Source organism: Mastigoproctus giganteus, chromosome 5, assembly GCF_048544385.1.
Source record: "Mastigoproctus giganteus isolate SK-2022 chromosome 5, ASM4854438v1, whole genome shotgun sequence".
NCBI classification, from domain to species: Eukaryota; Metazoa; Arthropoda; class Arachnida; order Uropygi; family Thelyphonidae; genus Mastigoproctus; species Mastigoproctus giganteus.
The window spans coordinates 197,189,237-197,208,344 of record NC_143579.1 but is presented as its reverse complement, the minus strand read 5'-3'; the positions used below and the strand labels follow the sequence as shown (position 1 = coordinate 197,208,344).

Below are 19,108 nucleotides of genomic sequence, written 5' to 3'. Positions count from 1 at the left end.
ATAACCTTTTAACCTGATAGTAGTTTGCAGGACCTGACAGATCCCTCTCCAAATGCTGTGCATTAATTTTTGGTTAAAGATTAATGGCTGAGTTCTCAGTACCTTCCTACATATAGACAAAGCTTACATTAATTCCAAGTACACAATGACTAATCAAGTCATTGGGGTGCTCTTACGAAGAAAGGCATAAGGAAGAAATTAAAGGGGTGCTCTTACGAAGAAAGGCTTAAGTTTTGCAAATTACAGTGTCTGGAGACCAAGCACCAGCGAGGTGATCTGATAGAGGTGTATAAAGCCTTGAATGGTTTGAGCATGCTCAATGCTGATGGGATTCTTACTCTTGCTCAGAATAATCACCTGAGAGGGCATAAATTCAAATTGAGGAAAGACAGATGTAGGATAGACGTGCGGAAATTTGCCTTTAGCCAGCGGGTGGTTGGTTGGTGGAACAGACTTCCATCCCTTGTCGTGGAAGTTGATAGCCTAAATAAGTTTAAGGCTCAGCTGGACAGGTATTTTGAACGAACAGAGGGGTGAAGTGGAAGTGGTTATTTTTTATTTATTTATTTTATTTATTTATTTTTTTGGCTGATGCTGCATAAGCTTGCTTTCTTGCATCAAATGCCTCTACTAATGCTAAATCTATATCATCTTAAATATAGAGTTGAGCAGATTATTTATTTGGAATTAGAAGTATAAAGCACTTATCAGGTCCACAATAACTGTCCGTGTAACTATTTTTTGCCTTCTGCTTCATCATGTTATTTCCAATTTAAGCATAATGCAAGTACATTTGTTGACCATTAGATGATACATCTTCTACAGAAATTACTCTGTTATATTTAGCTGTTGCGCAAAATCTGTATTTTGTCATATTATTATTAATGAAAAATGGTTTCTTCTTTTGATTATTCTTATTATTTATCTGACAAAAACATGTACACATGTATTTAACAGTTTTTTAAACTGAAAAATGTAAGTAGTTTGAGAGTTTCATGTTTATATTTTTTGACTGTAATGTGCAAGTCCCTCCCCCAGCAGAATTAATAAAAGTTTTGTTTCGTTTAAAATAGCACGTGTTAAAAAAAAAATTTTTTAAATTTCAAATTTTGATTGGAAAAAAAAAAAAAAAAAAAATTCACATTTAATAAATATTGGAATCCATTAGTAAAAGATTAAGCATTGTAGTATACTTCAAAACAGAATACAAAAAAATAAATAAATAAATAAATAAAATAAAAATTTGGGCACCTATCAAGTGCTGCACAACTGTGTTTGTTATGATCGCAGCATGACCACTGCCAGGTTAAAACAAAAGGCTTAAGCTTATCGATATCTAATACACTAAAGCAGCGTTTCCCAAAGTGTTTTGCTCGTGGACCCCTTTTGGCTTCGAAAATTAACCATGGATCCTCAACATCCTAGCTCACTTAAATATGGGGTGTCTGGACGACAGGTATCCAAAATTAAAAATTTATATCTCTGAACTGATTTACAAGGTACCTTTTTCAGACTGCCAAAAAATAACTAGATAATAAACTGTCACTATTTGAGCATACAATCGATCGTACCTCATAGGCTACGAGTGTGAAGAATGGTGGTGTTTTTTTCGTCTCACAAAGTCCTTTAAAGTTGGGGGTGATTGTAGACAACTGATTCTCATGTCGGGTGTAACATCCAGTCTGTAGCAATATTTAGATTTTGTTTAAAAAAAATAAATAAAATTCAAAGTAGCCATTATAAAAATTATCTACAGATCTCCTAGGAATTGTTTGAAGATCCCCTAGGATATGCGGAGCACAGTATGGGAACCACTGCACTAAAGGACTACATATATATACATACGTATATTAACACCTTCATCCCATACGTGCCTCCAGGGCCTAGGCCCACATGCACTTGGCCATATGTACTAAAGGACTATCTGAGTGTAGGCCTACATTAACTAAAGTTATGACAAACACACACAGGAAAGGCTAAAAACCTCTGCGATACTGATCAATTACACCACCCAACACGATTTTTACTTCCAAGAACTTAAATGTTTTTAACCAATTTTTATGCACAGATTTCAAAAATCATGATAGTTTCACATCATGTCACAGTTATTAAATATAGAGGGAGTTAAGTTTTACCAAAATATGCCAATTTTGCATAATCTAGCCAGTAATGTATGACACTGATTTATTTTAACAGATATAAGCTAATTCTCTTAATTTTAGCAATTGATTCTGGCCTCTGTTTTTTTGTGATAAACACAATCAGACTTCTACCTATGGTCATTCTTAGGTTCAAATTCCAATGCAACAATTTACAGTTTGAATTCGGGTAGTGAGGTACATTTAATCAAACAAGATGAGCTGAATGTTTGGTTCGAGACTTAAATTTGCCAAAACAACAAGCTGAATTGTTAGGTTCTAGGTTACAGTGGTGGAATATACTCATAACAGGAACAGAGATTTCAGGGTTTTGAAAAGGACATGAAATGTTTTAGAAATATTTTGCTGTGAAGGACAGTATGTGTTTTTGCAGACATTATTGGACTTCTGAAAGAACTAGGTGTTGCGCATAAGTCAGGCGAATGGCATTTATTCATAGATGCCTCAAAATTAAGTTTAAAAGCAGTTTTTCTTCATATTGGCAACGAATTTCCATCAGTTCCTGTGTTTCATTCAGTTGGACTTAAAGAAAGTCGTGACAGCATGTCGAAGGTTCTATATGCTATAAAATACCAGAATTATGGTTGGAACATATGCAGTGATCTTAAGGTTATTGGTTTGCAGGGGTTTTTTACAAAATATTGTAGTAGTAGTGGTATGTGATGCACGAAAGCAAGCGTATGAGCTTAGCAGCATCAGCCAAAAAAAAAAAAAAAAAAAATTACAAAATCCTCTCTAAATATTTGTCCAGTTCCTCCTTAAATTTATTTAACCTATCAACTTCCACAACAACAGATGGAAGTTTGTTCCAGCAATTAACCACCCGCTGACTAAAGGCAAATTTCCGCACATCTATTCTACATCTGTCCTTCCTCAATTTCAATTTATGCCCCCTTAGGTTCATAATCTGAACAAGTGGAAGAATCCCATCAGAATTCAGCGTGCTCAACCCATTCAAGGCCTTGTACACCTCAATCAGATCACCTCGAAGGTGCCTAGTCTCCAGCTGCTGCAATTTTCAGAACTTAAGCCTCTCCTGATAAGAGGATCCCTTCATTCCCCTCACCAATCTTGTTGCCTTTCTCTGTACACACTCAAGCAAATCTACATCCTTCCTAAAATGAGGTCTGCAGACCTACATGTAGTACTCAAGGCATGGCTTGACCATTGCCTTATACAGAGGGACAATCACCTCCTTTTCCCTGCTAACAAAATTCCTGTATATCATTCACAACACCCCATGACCTGCCCTGGCAGCCTGCCTGCCTGCATTGCTCAGAAAACTTCATATCTGACTGCACAATTACCCCCAGGTCTTTTTCATTTTCTACCTCCTTAAGTGTAGTACCACAGAGTTGGTACATTTCTCTGGGGTTACTTCTACCCATATGCAGTACTTTGCATTTTTCAATGTTAAACTTCAGTTGCCACTTCTCAGCCCATCTGCCCAAATTTTCTAGATCCTGTTGCAGTAACACACTGTCATTAATAACCCTGCCAACCTTTGTATCGTCTGCAAACTTCGATACTAAGCCTGATATACCTTCATCAATATCATTGATAAATATACAAAACAACAGTGGGCCCAACACCGAACCCTGTGGAACTCCAATAACATTAGTCCACGAAGAGCAACACCCATTGATTACCACCCTCTGTCTTCTCCCACTCAACCATCCTTTTATCCATTGTAGCAACTTACCCTTAATACCATTCTGCTCCAATTTGTACAGTTATCTTCCATGCACAACAGTGTCAAAAGCTTTCCTGAAATCCAAGTATACGATATGAAAATTACTTTTTGCATCCAGTTCCTTTCTAACCACATCATAATAACCAATCAAATTTGTCAGACAAGACTTTCCCTTAACAAACCCATACTGTGTCTGAATTATTGCTGCAGTCTTGTCTAGATGATCCTGCAATGCATCTTTAACCAGTGACTCCATTACTGGTCTGTAATTACTCGTCACCCTTCGATCCACCCCTTTGTGAATTGGGGATACATTTGCACATCTCCAGTCCGTGGGAACCTCCTCTGAGTCCAAGGATGCTCTCATAATTATGGCTAAGGGTTTGCTTAGTTGCTTTGCCACCTCCTTTAATATAACTTGGAAAAATTGTTGAAGTTAAAAACCAAATAGTAGCTTCCACTATTAATTCCTTGAATGCTTCCCACTTAGAATTTGCTATTGGTAACATCATCAGTTGGTCCCACTGTACAGAATTTAAAAAAACTGTCTCAGACCACTATAGTCACCTTTAGAAGCAAAAATTCCTTCCTTTACCCCTGATGGTAATTATATCTTTAAGTAAATCCCACATCAGTACACTGTGATCACTGCCACCTAATGGTTCCTTTATCTGCAAATTCTTAATACTCGAATGATCACTGCTAATAACCAGATCAAGAGTATTACTCTCTCTGGTTGCCTCTCGAACATGCTGCTGCAGAAAACAATTATCCAATAAATCCACAAGAGTCTTACTAGTGTGCGAGTGACCAACCCCTAAGTTCCAGTCTATATCTGGGAAGTTAAAATCCCCCATTATAAGACATTCTGATTTACTAGCCCACTATTTCTCTGTACAATTGTTCATTGTACTCATTCGAGTCATTAGGCCTATAACACACTCCTACTCTTATTTTTGCTTTCACAGTGCTTATGTCACACCAAACTGACTCAACAGTGCACTGTTCATCTATATCAACTGGATGCACTTCTTTTGATTTGATGTTTTTCTTAATTAACGGCATAACACCTCCTCCCTTCCTATCCATCCTTTCTGTACACATTGTACTTCCCAAATTTCAGTTCTGCATTCCTTATATCTGTGTGACACCACATCTCTGCTATCTCAACAATATCCACCTTTGATGTCTTGACCAACACTTCAAATTCATCAAATTTATTTACTATACTTCTAGCATTGGAATACATGCAAGCATACATGCTCCTACTCCTATTCCTAGTTACCCTAACACATCCCATATACCCACCTGTTTCATGATAACTGCCATCAGTCCCTGAAATCCCCAACACCCCTTGCTCCACGCCACTGCTTATTCTAATAGAAGTAGTGCAAGAATCACCTTCACCTCTGCCTGCAGCTACTTTTAACCTTTTAGTCTGTGAATCCCCCCCAGGCTAGCAGTTTTCCAACCCACCTAACACTGCCTCGATAGCATTGTTTTTGTGTGTTTGTGGGACAGCCATGTGACAGAAGAACATTATGTTGTGCAACATTGGGACAGGGGGAACGAGTTCATACCAGGCTAATGTAACGTAAAATATATTCCTTTAGCACAATCAAACAAGGTTCTTCTTCCACCCCTACACATCAAACTTGGATTGATGAAAAATTTCGTGAAAGGACTAGATAAAGAAGGTAATGTATTTGCATACTTGAAGTGTATTTCCTAATTTAAGAAATGCCAAACTTAAGGAAGGAATTTTTGTAGGACCCCAAATTAGGAAACTCCTGAAAAACAACATGTTTGAAACCCAGTTAAAGGAGGTTGAACTGGCAGCTTGGCGATCATATAAGGCAGTAGTACGTGGTTTTTTGGGTAATAGGAAAGAAGAAAACTATGAAGTGTTGGTGTTTAATTTACTCAAGTGCTACAAAAACATGGGCTGTCAAATGTCGTTGAAAATTCATTTTCTCCATTCCTATCTCGAATTTTTACCTGAAAATCTGGGAGATGTGAGCGATGAATGAGGGGGGGGGGCGGTTTCATAAATATTTCCATGATAGAAAAGCAGTACCAAGGTCACAGGAATTCTGTAATGATGGGGGATTACTGCTGTTCCTTGTGAGGGAGAGTAAGCAGGAATACAAGAGAAAATCCCTTAATAGCAAACGTTTTTAAGGACAATTACAGGTATGCTGATTATATATTATTGAAATATAACTATTTTGCTATGATTTATGATATTTTTACCAAAGTTAAATGAGTTATGGAGAATGTATAATTTTTTTTTCACTTGTATTACAAACTTGAATTATATGTATATATATATATATATCCCTTTATTTTAACATTAAACGTTGGTACATCTTTTGATGTAGATGTGATAGAAACTTTTTATGGTGATTTTCAGAATCACATATTTTCATTGCGGAGGTATGACAAAAGATGTTTTTTGTTGGCTTGTTTGTTATTGTTTGTTTGTTATTTGGTTTTTAGGAGCATTAGCAACTAAGGCCATATTGCTCCGGGATATGTGGTGGTCATTCCCTGACCTTTCTGCACTCTCCGTATTTGGTGGTGATGGGTTCGAACCCCAATCTAATCAAGAAGCGAGTGCTACGCACTGCTGCTCCTTCCCACCTGGCTACGGAGGCGCTGTTTTTTTTGTTGGCAAGTGTAATTATTCACACTGCCAGCTTTGGCTGATTTGCTGATCAGATGCTACTGCAGTACATAGGGGAACCCTGCAGACCTCATTAAAATCATGAATACCTTGTAGTTCATAAGTATGGAATGAGGAAAGGAAGGCGACAACAGTCAAGAAATTAGCTGGTAGGCTGAAAACACTTACAGAGAGGAATAATAGAAATAGGTCTTAATCAGAAACAAGCCGAACTAACTACAAAGTATGTCAGTCAGACAGTTGAATGTAGTTTTGAAGAATATCCAGAAAATAGTATGTACTAGAGAACAGAGTTATAACAGTAAATTTAGAGTAAGTTCAGCCTTTGACATTTTGTACCAATATGATCCAATACTTAAAGCTACAACAACAGGTTTACAGGCATCTGGTTTTGTTACAGAAGAAAAGTACAGTCAGTCCTCGTATATAGTTGTGTTCCTAGAAACCCTCGTGCAATATAAACAACAGGCCCTATGGGAAAAATAGGGTTAGGTGCCGACCACCCAAGATTGAACACACACATTGGTAACCAAAACATTACCAAACACAATAAATAATCGTAATAAAATACTTACGTATTTGATAACGATTAAAATGCGTAATAAAAAATAATATTATAATTTTTATAATATTTTATTATTATATTATATTTTATTATAATATAATAAATAGTACAAAATACATAAGTATTTTTTACGGATAAAATACGTATTTTATTACGACTATTATGTAATAAAATATTGCTAATGCTTTTGCTTCTATCGTAAGCAATCTTGTTTTTTGTTTGATTTTCTATCCAAACAGATGACAGCCGTTCCATCTCTTCCAATTCTTTGTCTTAATCTAATGGATTTTAATTACACTTTGAGTTGTTCCTGCGATGAAAGTTGTTTTTATTTTCTCTGCATTCTTTGTAATTCTTGGCGTTGCCTCATTTAGGTCTGTAGCACGTGCAATATCACATGGTCTTTCATTTCACTCAAAGCGTTTCGCAGTTTCATGTTTTTTCGCTATCGACAGTGGCGGACTGGCCATAAGCCTTACCGGGGAAACCCCGGTGGGCCGGAGGCCGGTGTGATTTTAGTCATAAACGCTAGTGTGAGGACACTACAAATTTTCCCGGGTAAGAATTTTTGACCCAGTCCGCCTCTGTTTATCGATATTGCTTTTTTTTTTTTTTTTTCTGTCTGAATCTGCGGTATCTTCACCAGGACGCTTCCTTTTCACACCTTTCAAGTATTTTACTCATTTTTAGGGAATAAAGCACAATTACAAAATGAGGAGGCATGCTTGATATACATAAACAAAGCTGCGCGCTTGTAGCAACTGAATAAACAACACCATAAAGGCAGAGATACACTATTAACACCTCATATTTTACTAAAGCACATTTCTAGGGGTTACTACCATAAAACAGTAAAAACAATTTCCAGTTGTGTTTCTGCTAGTGTTATAGTGTCTGTTATAGTGTCTGCTAGTGTCTGTTATAAACTGGTAGTAAACTCGATCTTATTGAATTTGCGATAATACCGATAGCTGGAATTTTATGTTATTATGGTGAAATGTGTTTCCCCTTCACTGATATAAAACACATAAATACATTTTCAGAATCTTCTCTTCATTCCTATCGCGTTCACTGCCATTTTTTTGTAAACACAACGGCGAATCGTGCATAAGCGAATTCGGTTCGTGTTATATAAGATATCGGTCCCCTATTTATAAATCATGTATGATCGAATTCGTGTAATGTAAACACATGTTATACGAGGACTGACTGTACTGCAAAACTAACCTCAACAACAGAGAGATCTAATCTGAATTCTACATATCTTGGGAAATTAGACAGAATGCTAAAACAGGCATAGCCAATAACATATTTTTCTCTCTCTCTCTCTCTCTCTCTCTCTCTCTCTCTCTCTCTCTCTCTCTCTCTCTCTCTCTCTCTCACTTTGCAACTGACCATTGTTTTGCAGGAAGTGAGAGGGAAGGAAAGAGCTTACCTAATTTCAGTCCTTCCAAAGCCCAACCTTGTCTTATCTCTTGTAATAAATCACTTTGCATACAACAAATACTGTTTTTAGATTTACTACTGTGAATCAGCCAAAAGTATTTTGAATGATTACAGTGAAAGAAAGATCACAGCTACAATTGAAGCCAAAGGCTGCCCACACAGTTTTCAGAATGAATATTTATTTTTTTTGGAAAAGTACTGGTCCAAAGACTTTTAATGTATGCAATTCTGAAAATGATGAATTCATGCAGACTGATCCAATTTTCCAGAAGTTTATATGGTGAATATTTTTTATTCCCTCAATTAATTAAATACCAAAAATTACTGAGGCAACAGGAAAAAAAAAAAAAAAAAACTCACCAAAGCAACTGATGTGATGATACGAGTACCTCCATTTCCTCCAATAACAATTGTTACATTTCCATCATCATCAACAATAACACTAGGTGACATAGAGGACAGAGGTCGTTTTCCAGGTTGGATGAAGTTTGCTACAGAAGGTTTGATACCAAAGTAATTGGTAATGTTGGGAGAGGAGAAATCGTCCATATTATTATTTAAGATTATGCCTGTGGATACTGAATAGCACTTGGAACCAAACCTGGAAGATAAAGGTGAATAATGAAAGGTAATATATTTAACATAAAACTATATTGAAACTTAATTACTGTAATCTAATTTCATGAGATTTAAAAAAGTTAAATGGTCAGATAGATATGTAATATATAATTTCTGCAAAATACCCAGAAAGAATGGATATTTTTTGTCAAGTTAATTTTGTAATCCTCTCTACTCCATATCTAGAAAAAGTAGACATTTTTTATTTCCACACAATAAAAATTGCATAAACATCTTTTTTAATTATTATTATATTGAGCAGATTTATAAAATCTAATTACAGGTACATGTCACATTAAAAATACATCATACATGTAGTATCTTTAGTTGTCAGTATTAAGTACTAAAGACCATTAAAAAAGGCAAAAGAAGATTAAAATGTCGTAAAACTGTAGAAAAGACATTTTTTTCTTTTATTTTAAATGGTAATTAATACATGAACATATTATGTGCACAAAATATTACTATAGTATTTGGAATGAAGTAAAGCAGATAATTGTTATTATGTTATACATAACATAGTAATTTTCAAAACTGAAACTTTGAAATGATTCGAGAGAGAGAGAGAAAGAGATCTTTCTAACTTTCTAATTCATTGGGATAGCAGGAGTATACTTAAAATACGCTACATTGGAAATGTTCTTTATTTTCTTCAAGTCATTGTTATCAGAAAACATTGTTAATGTTTTGCAAGCACACCCTTATCATGTGGGGTACAGCTAATTTAAATCACAATACCACAATTACAAAGTTTTACTGTTATTGTTATTTTGGTTTTTAGGAGCATTAGCAACTAAAGCCATATTGCTCCAGGATATGCAGTGGTCATTCTCTGACCTTTCCGCATCCTCCGTATTTGGTGGTGACGGGCTCGAACCCCGGTCTAATCAAGAAGCGTGTGCTACGCACTTCTGCTCCTTCCCACCTACAAAGATTGCCAGTGTCTGATCTTTTTTCTGTGATGTGATGGCATCTGGTCAGTTAGAAAAGTGAGCAACAATAAAGAGAAAATCATTTCAGGTTAAACTTCTGAAGATGTGATAGAACTTTCACAAAAATATTCTTGACAGCAGATATATGGAATCAGGAAATAATTATGTACTTCTATACCAGCAGACAAAGGCAAGAATATTTTGTAATTAGGAAATAAATTACATATTTCCTCTACAACTCTGCTGAGGTGTGCACGTGCCATATCATATGATGCAAAGAAGGGAAAAGAATTTTAATGAAGGAAAAAAAGTTCTTTATAAGTATATCGAAGCTGTGATATACTTGTAAAACCTGTTTTTTTTTTTTTTTTTTTCCTTTCTTTTGCTGTCAGCATTATTATTCTTCTTCTGGTCAACTCATTACTCTACAAATTCAAACTGATCTTATCATGAAATTCTGTTCCCACATCTGAAAGGAGATCATAAAACCTTTCTAAAAATTTTCCACTACTTAAAAGTGAGCAGTCATTAATTAATGCAAATCTCTTGCAAATCCACTCCACTCTCTATCACATGTAGGTTCTGTTTCTGCTATATGCCTTTTCTATATTTCAATGGAAATATTCTTCTGAACTAGCATCTGCAATGATATCACTATTTCTAAACCACTTTGAAATTGGCTAACAACCAGCCACCATCCATTCACAGACCATCTACAAAGTCTCATCACATCAACTTTTCCCTCTATTCATTTTTATTCTCTGAGGGGGTGGCAACTTGTGGCCCACATAATACTTGCAGCACTTTCTCAGTGGCCCACCCCTTGATGTGAAAATATAGCATAAAAAATTATAGAACCAGTTCGAAAATTAAAAAAATGAAGCTAAACACATTAAGAAAAGCTTTCTAAATGTATGTTGACTTGTGTCTCAAAGGTGTTGCCAAATTCTGGAATCATACCAGCATCGTTTTCACTCTATTTCCATTCATTGGCACACACACACAAAATATAGAGGGGATCCCTGCTTACACAGTTAAGTGTAAATGTAAAATACTGTAATTCATCAATGGGCTATCAAAATCTTTACTAATTTTAAAAAAAAAAAACCACTTTTACTGCTAATATACAGTAGACTGTTGAAATAACATACATTGGGATCGGCACAGACACATACGCCACAGATATCTTGTGGTGCCAAAAAAAAAAATAATAAAATGGCAAGTCACGTGATTACTGTATTTGTTTACATTCACCATTTTCAAAGTGAATTCTATACTGATATCATGGATTAAACCGCTGTTTTATATTTATTTTAAATTAAAAACTCCTCACTATGGCTTCTAAAGTTAATAAACCTCATACAGAGAACAAAAGAAAAACAACATTAAAGCTTAGTGACAAACTTGATATAATCCAAACTATTACATTTAGGGTCACCTGGAATGTTAATTCATATATGCATGTGTATTGTGACTGTACAGTTCTCTGCTTGATTTGCCTGGTTTGCTGGCAAAAACGCCAGTTTCAGGGGGAAAAAATTTGCTATTTATGCCTGAGACACATTAACTCAGCCATGGAGTGAAAAAAAGACCATAAAATTCTTTGCATCATCAATGGGATTCGAACCCAGGACTTTTCCACCTGGTATGGAAGGACGGTGATGATACCACTGTGCTACCCATGCATACTAAACTGATATAATGAAGAAAGTAGAATGGGGCATAAGCAGAAGTGTATTAATGGCAGAATAACATCGTATCATTGTCAACATGTTTATGTTTTTTTTATGTGCAGTTAATAAAATTGCATTCTAATCTCTCTATTTCTTATTTGGCCTCATTATTTCTGCATTAAATACATTAAAAATAAAACTTTCTACATAACAGAAAAATCGAAATAACGGCACCTCGAATCTCCGAAGGTGCCATTATTTCAAAAGTCTACTGTAACTATAAAGGAGAACAAAGATGTTTGAAACAAAATTGTTTGCATTACATCATTCATTCCAAAAGTGTGGCCAATTTCAGCCTTCTTATCACCATGTTCAACTCTTTTTAATTATTTCAAGTTTTTGTATAAAGTTATAACCTTTTGCTTCTTTTAGTATAGGCACTCTTATTTCATTTTTCCTTTTATCCATAGTTAAGGGTTGAGAATAATTTTTAATATAAAAATGCTTGCAATAATAATACAGCAGAGAATTAACACATGGTATACAACAGTGAGCGGGTGGCTCACTGAAACAGTGGCAGATTGACACTTATGGAAGGGAAATGCATTTGCTCGTTCTGTTGCAATGGAAACCAGTGCAGAGGTGGCATATGAAGTTTGCGTGTATCATTTGAATAATTTCTTAGCAATTATTAAGCAACTATCTGAAAAACGACTGTGTTAGGTGAATTTTAATCTGTGTTAAATAAATTTTGGTAACAACTTATAAACCATGCTAATTTGAAAAACATGTTAATCGGAATCATGTAAAGCAGGGGTTTCCTGTATATTACAACATTTATTTCTTAACATGCTCCATAACTGGAGGTCAGCGAGCCTTCAATCTCTCTCTCTCTCTCTCTCTCTCTTTCTCTTATTTACATGTTTTTGGCCTAAACAAAAGAAAGTTGTACCACTGCATTAATTACAAAATTCTGGTGGGATGTTGAATTATTTTTGCATGTGCATAATCTGTCATTGTCAGAAAAGCTTGGAAAGTACTGATATATGGTTTAAATTTCACCTTTATTACCAGAAATTATGTGCCACGTTTTAGCTTAACAGGAAGCTTATTTACCAGCTCATATTTACTGCCTTTTAGTTTTAATTTAGCACAGGTTAGTAAGGACACTAGTGAGCTTCTTGTGACATGGAGTCTGTGAAGATGAACATTTTTTAACCTATATCAAATTTATTTTATAATATGTAAAATTGTTTTTAATTTTTTTTTTAATCAAGCATTTAGGCATAAAATTCCTTTTGCGTAGTTTTTAAAAAATATTTGATGACACCAAGCACTGATCAGTGAGAGGGGATTTGTTTTAATTTCATTAGCCTCTGGAACCTTTCCTAAGTGGCCTGTTATGCATTTCAGCATCATACGTGGCACGTGGCAAGAAAAAGTTAGCCACCCCGGCTCTAGAACAGCAACTTCCTCAATACATAGTTTCTGAAAACTGAAGTCTACACAAAGACTAATGTTAGGAAGTTGCTTCTGGATTCCCACCTATCAGCTTAATGGAATCGGAGTACTACATTTATAAAGTGGTATATAAATAAATAAATATAATTATATATATATATATATTATATATATATATCCGATAATTCAAAATAAAACATAGGCCAGTAGTATGGCAAAAACTGTAGAGCGAAAAATTAACAAAAAAATAACGTAAAATAAAATAAACCAACAGGGAGGGGGAAGTAAAGGTAATAAGACATAAACAGTAGCTGAAAGTCCCCTTATATAATTTAGCACTTTAAATCCAATTAATAAAACCGATATAAAATTTAAAATAATGCCAATTATATTTAATTTAGCGGTACCCCCCCCTCGAAGGTACCAGTTCCGAAAAACGTGAATGTCACCAAAAAGGGGTTAAAAGGGATTAAAAGAAAAACAAAATATCAAAATAATAGACTGACCATTATGCCCCATACGACAGAGGACCACGAGGCCAATAATGGTCATGGAAATCGCTGCAAAGGCGAAAAGATCGAAGAACCAACCCCCCCCCCCACACACACATTCCTCCTCCGATCGATCCACAAATGCAGAGGATTTGCACGGCTGTGGTCCTTATGCAGCGAGAAATAAATTATAGAACAGACAGCACTCTAGAGCAGAACCACACCACTGACATAATGTAAGCTTAGCCAGCTTATATAAAAGAAAAGAATAGATGGCGGCACAGGCGCTGCTTATTTAGCATATCAACTCACTACTACCACTAAGTTATATTAAATAATGGTTAAAAGTTAAGATGTAACTTTTCTTATTTATTACATCTTAACTTTTAACCTTTTTTTTTTTCTTATTTTATTTCATCTTAACTTTTAACCATTATTTAAAAAAAAAAAAAAAAAAATATATATATATATATATATAAATAAAAGATTATGGTGTATGCTAATTCAATTGTTGCTGTTTTGTTTGACTGCAATACGAGATTTAACATAAAATATGGGTGGGGAGAAATTATTTTGTTTAGCAGAAAACCATCTCAATCATACTTCAAAGAAATGAACTTACTGAGTATTAATTGTACTAGTCACAGAAACAGCATCTCCATTTGGTGCCAGGAGAGATAGATGGGCAGTTCCATGATCATCAGAATTATATGATATGGGGTTATAATACGAAGGAGAAAAGGTGGTTGTATCAGATATATTCTGACGAACAGATTCTGCATATTCCAATGATGACATATCAGATAGAAGCTGTAATAAAAAAATAAAAAAAAATTACTTATTGTACCTAAAAACAAGATTAGTATATAGAGAAATAAACTACTCCTAGCTACAAGTAAAAATGGATTACAAAAACTATTATATTTTAGTGCTTTAAATCATAAAATACTAGTCTTATTAAAATGTTACGTTATTTTTTTTTGGAAATATTTTTTTAATCACTTTCATATTAAAGATAAATACGTTATTTTCAGTGATATGATGGAACAGTGTTTCTCCCCATCACATATTTTGTTATGGCAAACAATGCAAAAAATTTATGGACAGATAAAACATTGTATTGTATACCACAATACAATGTCACAATACAATACATTGTATTGTATACCACAATACAATGTCCCTAATCAGACCCCCAGAATCCAGCATCTTTCAGTTTGTTCTGAGCTCATACACTATGGTATAGTGTATATTTAAAAGTATTCACAGATCCTATCAAAGTTTTGTTTAATCTTTTCTGTTATTTAATAATTATTCTTAACACCAATATTTCAAGATATTGGCATTCCATTTTCCATATTAAGTAGCTTAAAATTATTAAATTAATATATAGACTATAAAGTCCCAAAATCAGAAACTTTGGATCTTGAGACTGCTGCTACTTTTAACTATATATTTAGAATCTCCTGTGCCTACCTACAGCATGTACAAGTGACATCTCTAGTACTTAAGTGCAACCTTCCATCATGTATACAAAACTTTTATGTATTTTATGCTTCCATCCAACTCCAAGTTGGATGGAAGACCGAAATGGCTCATGATGTGACTCATACTTAGTCTCAGATGTGGATCTTGAATGTGGTACCTTCAGAGGAGAAGTATATATAATGTTTGTGCACCCCACGTGTGGAGTCTGTACTTATTTCAGAGTGCCCAATGACTGATAGTTTTGCATGAAGTGCAATTTTGAGATGGAGTTGAGGGGGAGAGAATGAGGGTCCTACACAGTACCTTTGTTGAAGATGGATGAACGTGATTTATAATTCATTCAATTTGAGATATCACTTAAAACAAAGGAAAGTAAACACAAATTATATCACAGAGAGTTATACTGCTTCATGCAAAGGTGTCATAATGGAAAAGCACATCACACTGACAGCAAATTAGAATTTAAAAAAAAAAAAAAAGGCAACCCAGCCTCCTCTACACTGTTCCCTCAAGGTGATCAGAAGAACAAAGGAAGCTATTGTAGTAATTGAAACTGCTTGTTGATTTTGTTGAAACATATTTCTGCTGTTCAAAGAATATCAATCATGGAGGGGAGAAGAAATTCCAGACTATTTTTTGAATGACAAATATTTTGAAACAATGCTCAGAGCACGATGCTGCTGCCCAGGGTCTGTTTGTATTGGGGAACTTCTATCGTGCTGTGGTACAGTTGACAACAAACTGCATCACAACATGAATTGTAATTCTGACTATGATGTTTTGTATTTGATTGTTAAATTGTTTGCCATTTGTTTGACGAGCTAATCTTATGATCTCTGGCTGTATTGGCAGGGATAAATGATTATCTCCCTACATATGTGGAATACTATGGTTCCAACATACTGCCATCAAGGAGTCAGCACCAATGTAAAATTTCTATTGGTGTTCACTTGGACAGAGGGGACAGGACCCCAAAAGATCTAATAATTGAAACAATTAGATTCAATCAAAAAAGGATTCATGGATAATGTAAACAATAACTTTCAGTCTCAGAACAATATTGGCTAATTTAGCTTGGTATATGTGGACAAAATATTTAATCTAGAATATACAAACAGCACTAAAATTAAATAATAATTTTGTTACATTTCTTACCTGAGTAACATTGACATAGTCTTCATCTCCTAAACCAGACCTTTTAGCAAAACCAAACTTAAAAGCTTCAGTTATCCTATGGTAAGTAAGAACAGCATCATCTACCTTAATCATATTGCTGGCATTAATGTTATATCCATTTAAAATATTTAAAATATATCCTAGGACAATTCCACTTCCTGGTGGAGGTACAGTATAAAATCTATATCCATCCTTTAATGGTACCTTCAGGGCTGGCTTAATCTTTGCTTGATAATTTTTTAGATCTTCCAGCGTGATTATTCCTCCTGAAGTAAGATAATAAATAAGGCTTATATTTAAGAAATATAAGCTTAAGAAATAACAAGGAATTCACAAATCTTTAAAATTTTTATATATTGAACATTAACTGTAGCAGAGTGTGAAGCAGAAAGTCTTCAGCAGCCACAAAGTTTAAAGAAAAGTTTCAGGACATAGTCACGTAGAGCAGATTTCTAACCAAAACTTAAATGCCAACTAGCCAACTGAATTAAAACTGAATAGGTATTTTGCATCTACATTCACACATGAAGAATTCTTTAGGGAAGAGGATGCCAGATGTTTATTAAACTTTAACTAGGAGCTAAATGATTTTGCAAAAACTGAGAGGAAAGTGGAAGAGAAATTATTGAAACTAAACATAAAAAAGGTGCCTGGATCAGATGGAATCTATCCAATTATATCAAAGGAGGCAGCAAAGGAGGTAAGCAAACCCTTAGTCATAATTATAAAGGCATCTTTGGATTCAGGGAAGGTCCCTATGGATTGGAGATGTGTGAAAGTATCCCCAGTTCATAAACGGAGATCAAAAGGTGACATTAGTAATTACAGACATGTTAGCTTAATTTCTGTTTTAGTGAAAGTAATGGAGTCACTGGTGTCTAAATGGAATACAATTATACTGCAGTCTAGACAGGAATGCAATTATACTGCAGTCACAGTATTGATTTGTTAAGGGACAATCTTGCCCGACCAAGATGAGTGGATACTGTGATGCAGTAACAAAGGATCAACTGGATGCAGAGAGTAATTTTGATATCATATACTTGGATTTCAGAAAAGCTTTTGATATTACTGCACACAGAAGACTGCTATATAAATTGGAGCAGTGTGGCATTAAGGGCAAGTTACTGTTATAGATAATGGGACAGTTGAGTGGAATAAGATAGAGTGGTTATCGACTCATTGCCCTTCATGGACTAATGTTATTAGTGAAGTCCCCAGGGTTCAGTTCTGGGCCCATTATTGTTTTCTGTATTATTAATGATATTGATGAAGGTATATTAGGCTTAATATGTAAGTTTGCAGATGATACATCGGTTGCCAGGGTGGTTAATGACAGTAATCAAGGTATGCTACTGCTATGAGATCTATAAAAATTAGGAATATGTGCTGAGAAATGCCAGTGGAAGTTTGATATTGACAAATGCAAGGTACTGCATATGGGTAGTAATAATCCTAGATTAATGTACCAACTGTGTGTTACTACACTCAGAGTAGTGGAGAATGAAAAAGATCTTGGGTAATTGTGCAGTCAGATATGACATTCTCTGAGCAATACAGATTTGGAAAGCTCATGGGTTTTGTCAATGATACATAGAAACTTTGCTAGCAAGGATGTGGAGGTGATTATTCCATTGTACAAGGCAATGGTTAGACATTTTAAGTACTGCATACAGATTTGGAAGCCTCATTTTAGGAAGGATGTATCTCTGCTTGAACTTTGCTAGCAAGGATGTGGATGCTCACAGGTGCAGAGAAGGACAGTGAGATTGGTGAAGGGAACAAAAGGGTGGCCTTACCAAGAAAGATTTCAGTTCTGCATATTGCAGCATCTGAGAGTAGGTACCTGTTAGCGGATCTGATTGAAGTGTTTAAGGCTTTGAATGGATTGAGCAAGATGCTGATGGATTCTTCCTCTTGCTCAGATTACATATATGAAGAGGCATAAATTCAAATTGAGGAAGGATGGTTGCAGGATGGATTTTCTAATGTTTGTCTCAAGCCAGCAGGTGGTCGATTGTTGGAACAAACTTCCAACTGCTGTTGTTGTGGAAGTGGATAGTTTGAATAAATTCAAGAAAGAACCAGACAAAGTATTAGAGGGGATGGACAGGAGGTGATGTGGGAGTTTTTTTTTTTTTTTTTGTTGATTCTTTATAAGTTTGCTTTCTTGAATCATAAGGCCTCCGTAGCCGAGTGGTCAGAGCGAGTGTGGAGTAGTACACATTTTTTTTTAGTTGACTGGGGTTCAAGCCCCTGACTGCTAAAAACAGTTGATCTGCCAACCCACACTGTACCAGCATGGCAGATTATGGTCCATTTCCCTCAACATGAATTGTCGAGGAGGCTTCCATCCTGCAGTGGGTTAATAATGGCTGCAGTTTACCTTTTTTTTTTTTTATGCCACTTCTAATAACTAAGTGCTAAAAGTATAACCATTGTATATAAATCATTATTACAGAGAAAATGATTAAAGCAAGTTATGATTTTATGCTCTTACCACATTTCACAAAGTTGTTTTTTAATGATTAAGTGTTAGCTAGTAAAATAATTTAATTACAAATAGATACTGTAGCTTTCAAGATAAATCGTGCCTCTTTTTCAACAGAAAAATTTAAATTTAATTATTCTAACGGAAACAGTTATGCGTGCAGTGAGGTGTGCGAGGTAGGTCATTGAATCATTAAACTGGTGTTCATTGTTACTGCATGGACGTGTGC

General features: G+C 35.1%; 1 protein-coding gene across 1 annotated transcript in view; it reads right to left on the bottom strand.

Annotated features, from left to right (window-relative positions):
• LOC150085978 (scoloptoxin SSD14-like) overlaps positions 1–19,108 on the bottom strand; it is a 157,028-nt gene that overhangs the window by 15,369 nt on the left and 122,551 nt on the right. Inside the window, exons 7-9 of the mRNA XM_090373629.1 lie at positions 16,368–16,654; positions 14,347–14,534; positions 8,910–9,150 (exon numbers count right to left, since the gene is read on the bottom strand). Coding sequence (XP_090229755.1) covers positions 8,910–9,150; positions 14,347–14,534; positions 16,368–16,654 — 716 coding nt within the window. The remainder of the gene's footprint in view (positions 1–8,909; positions 9,151–14,346; positions 14,535–16,367; positions 16,655–19,108) is intronic.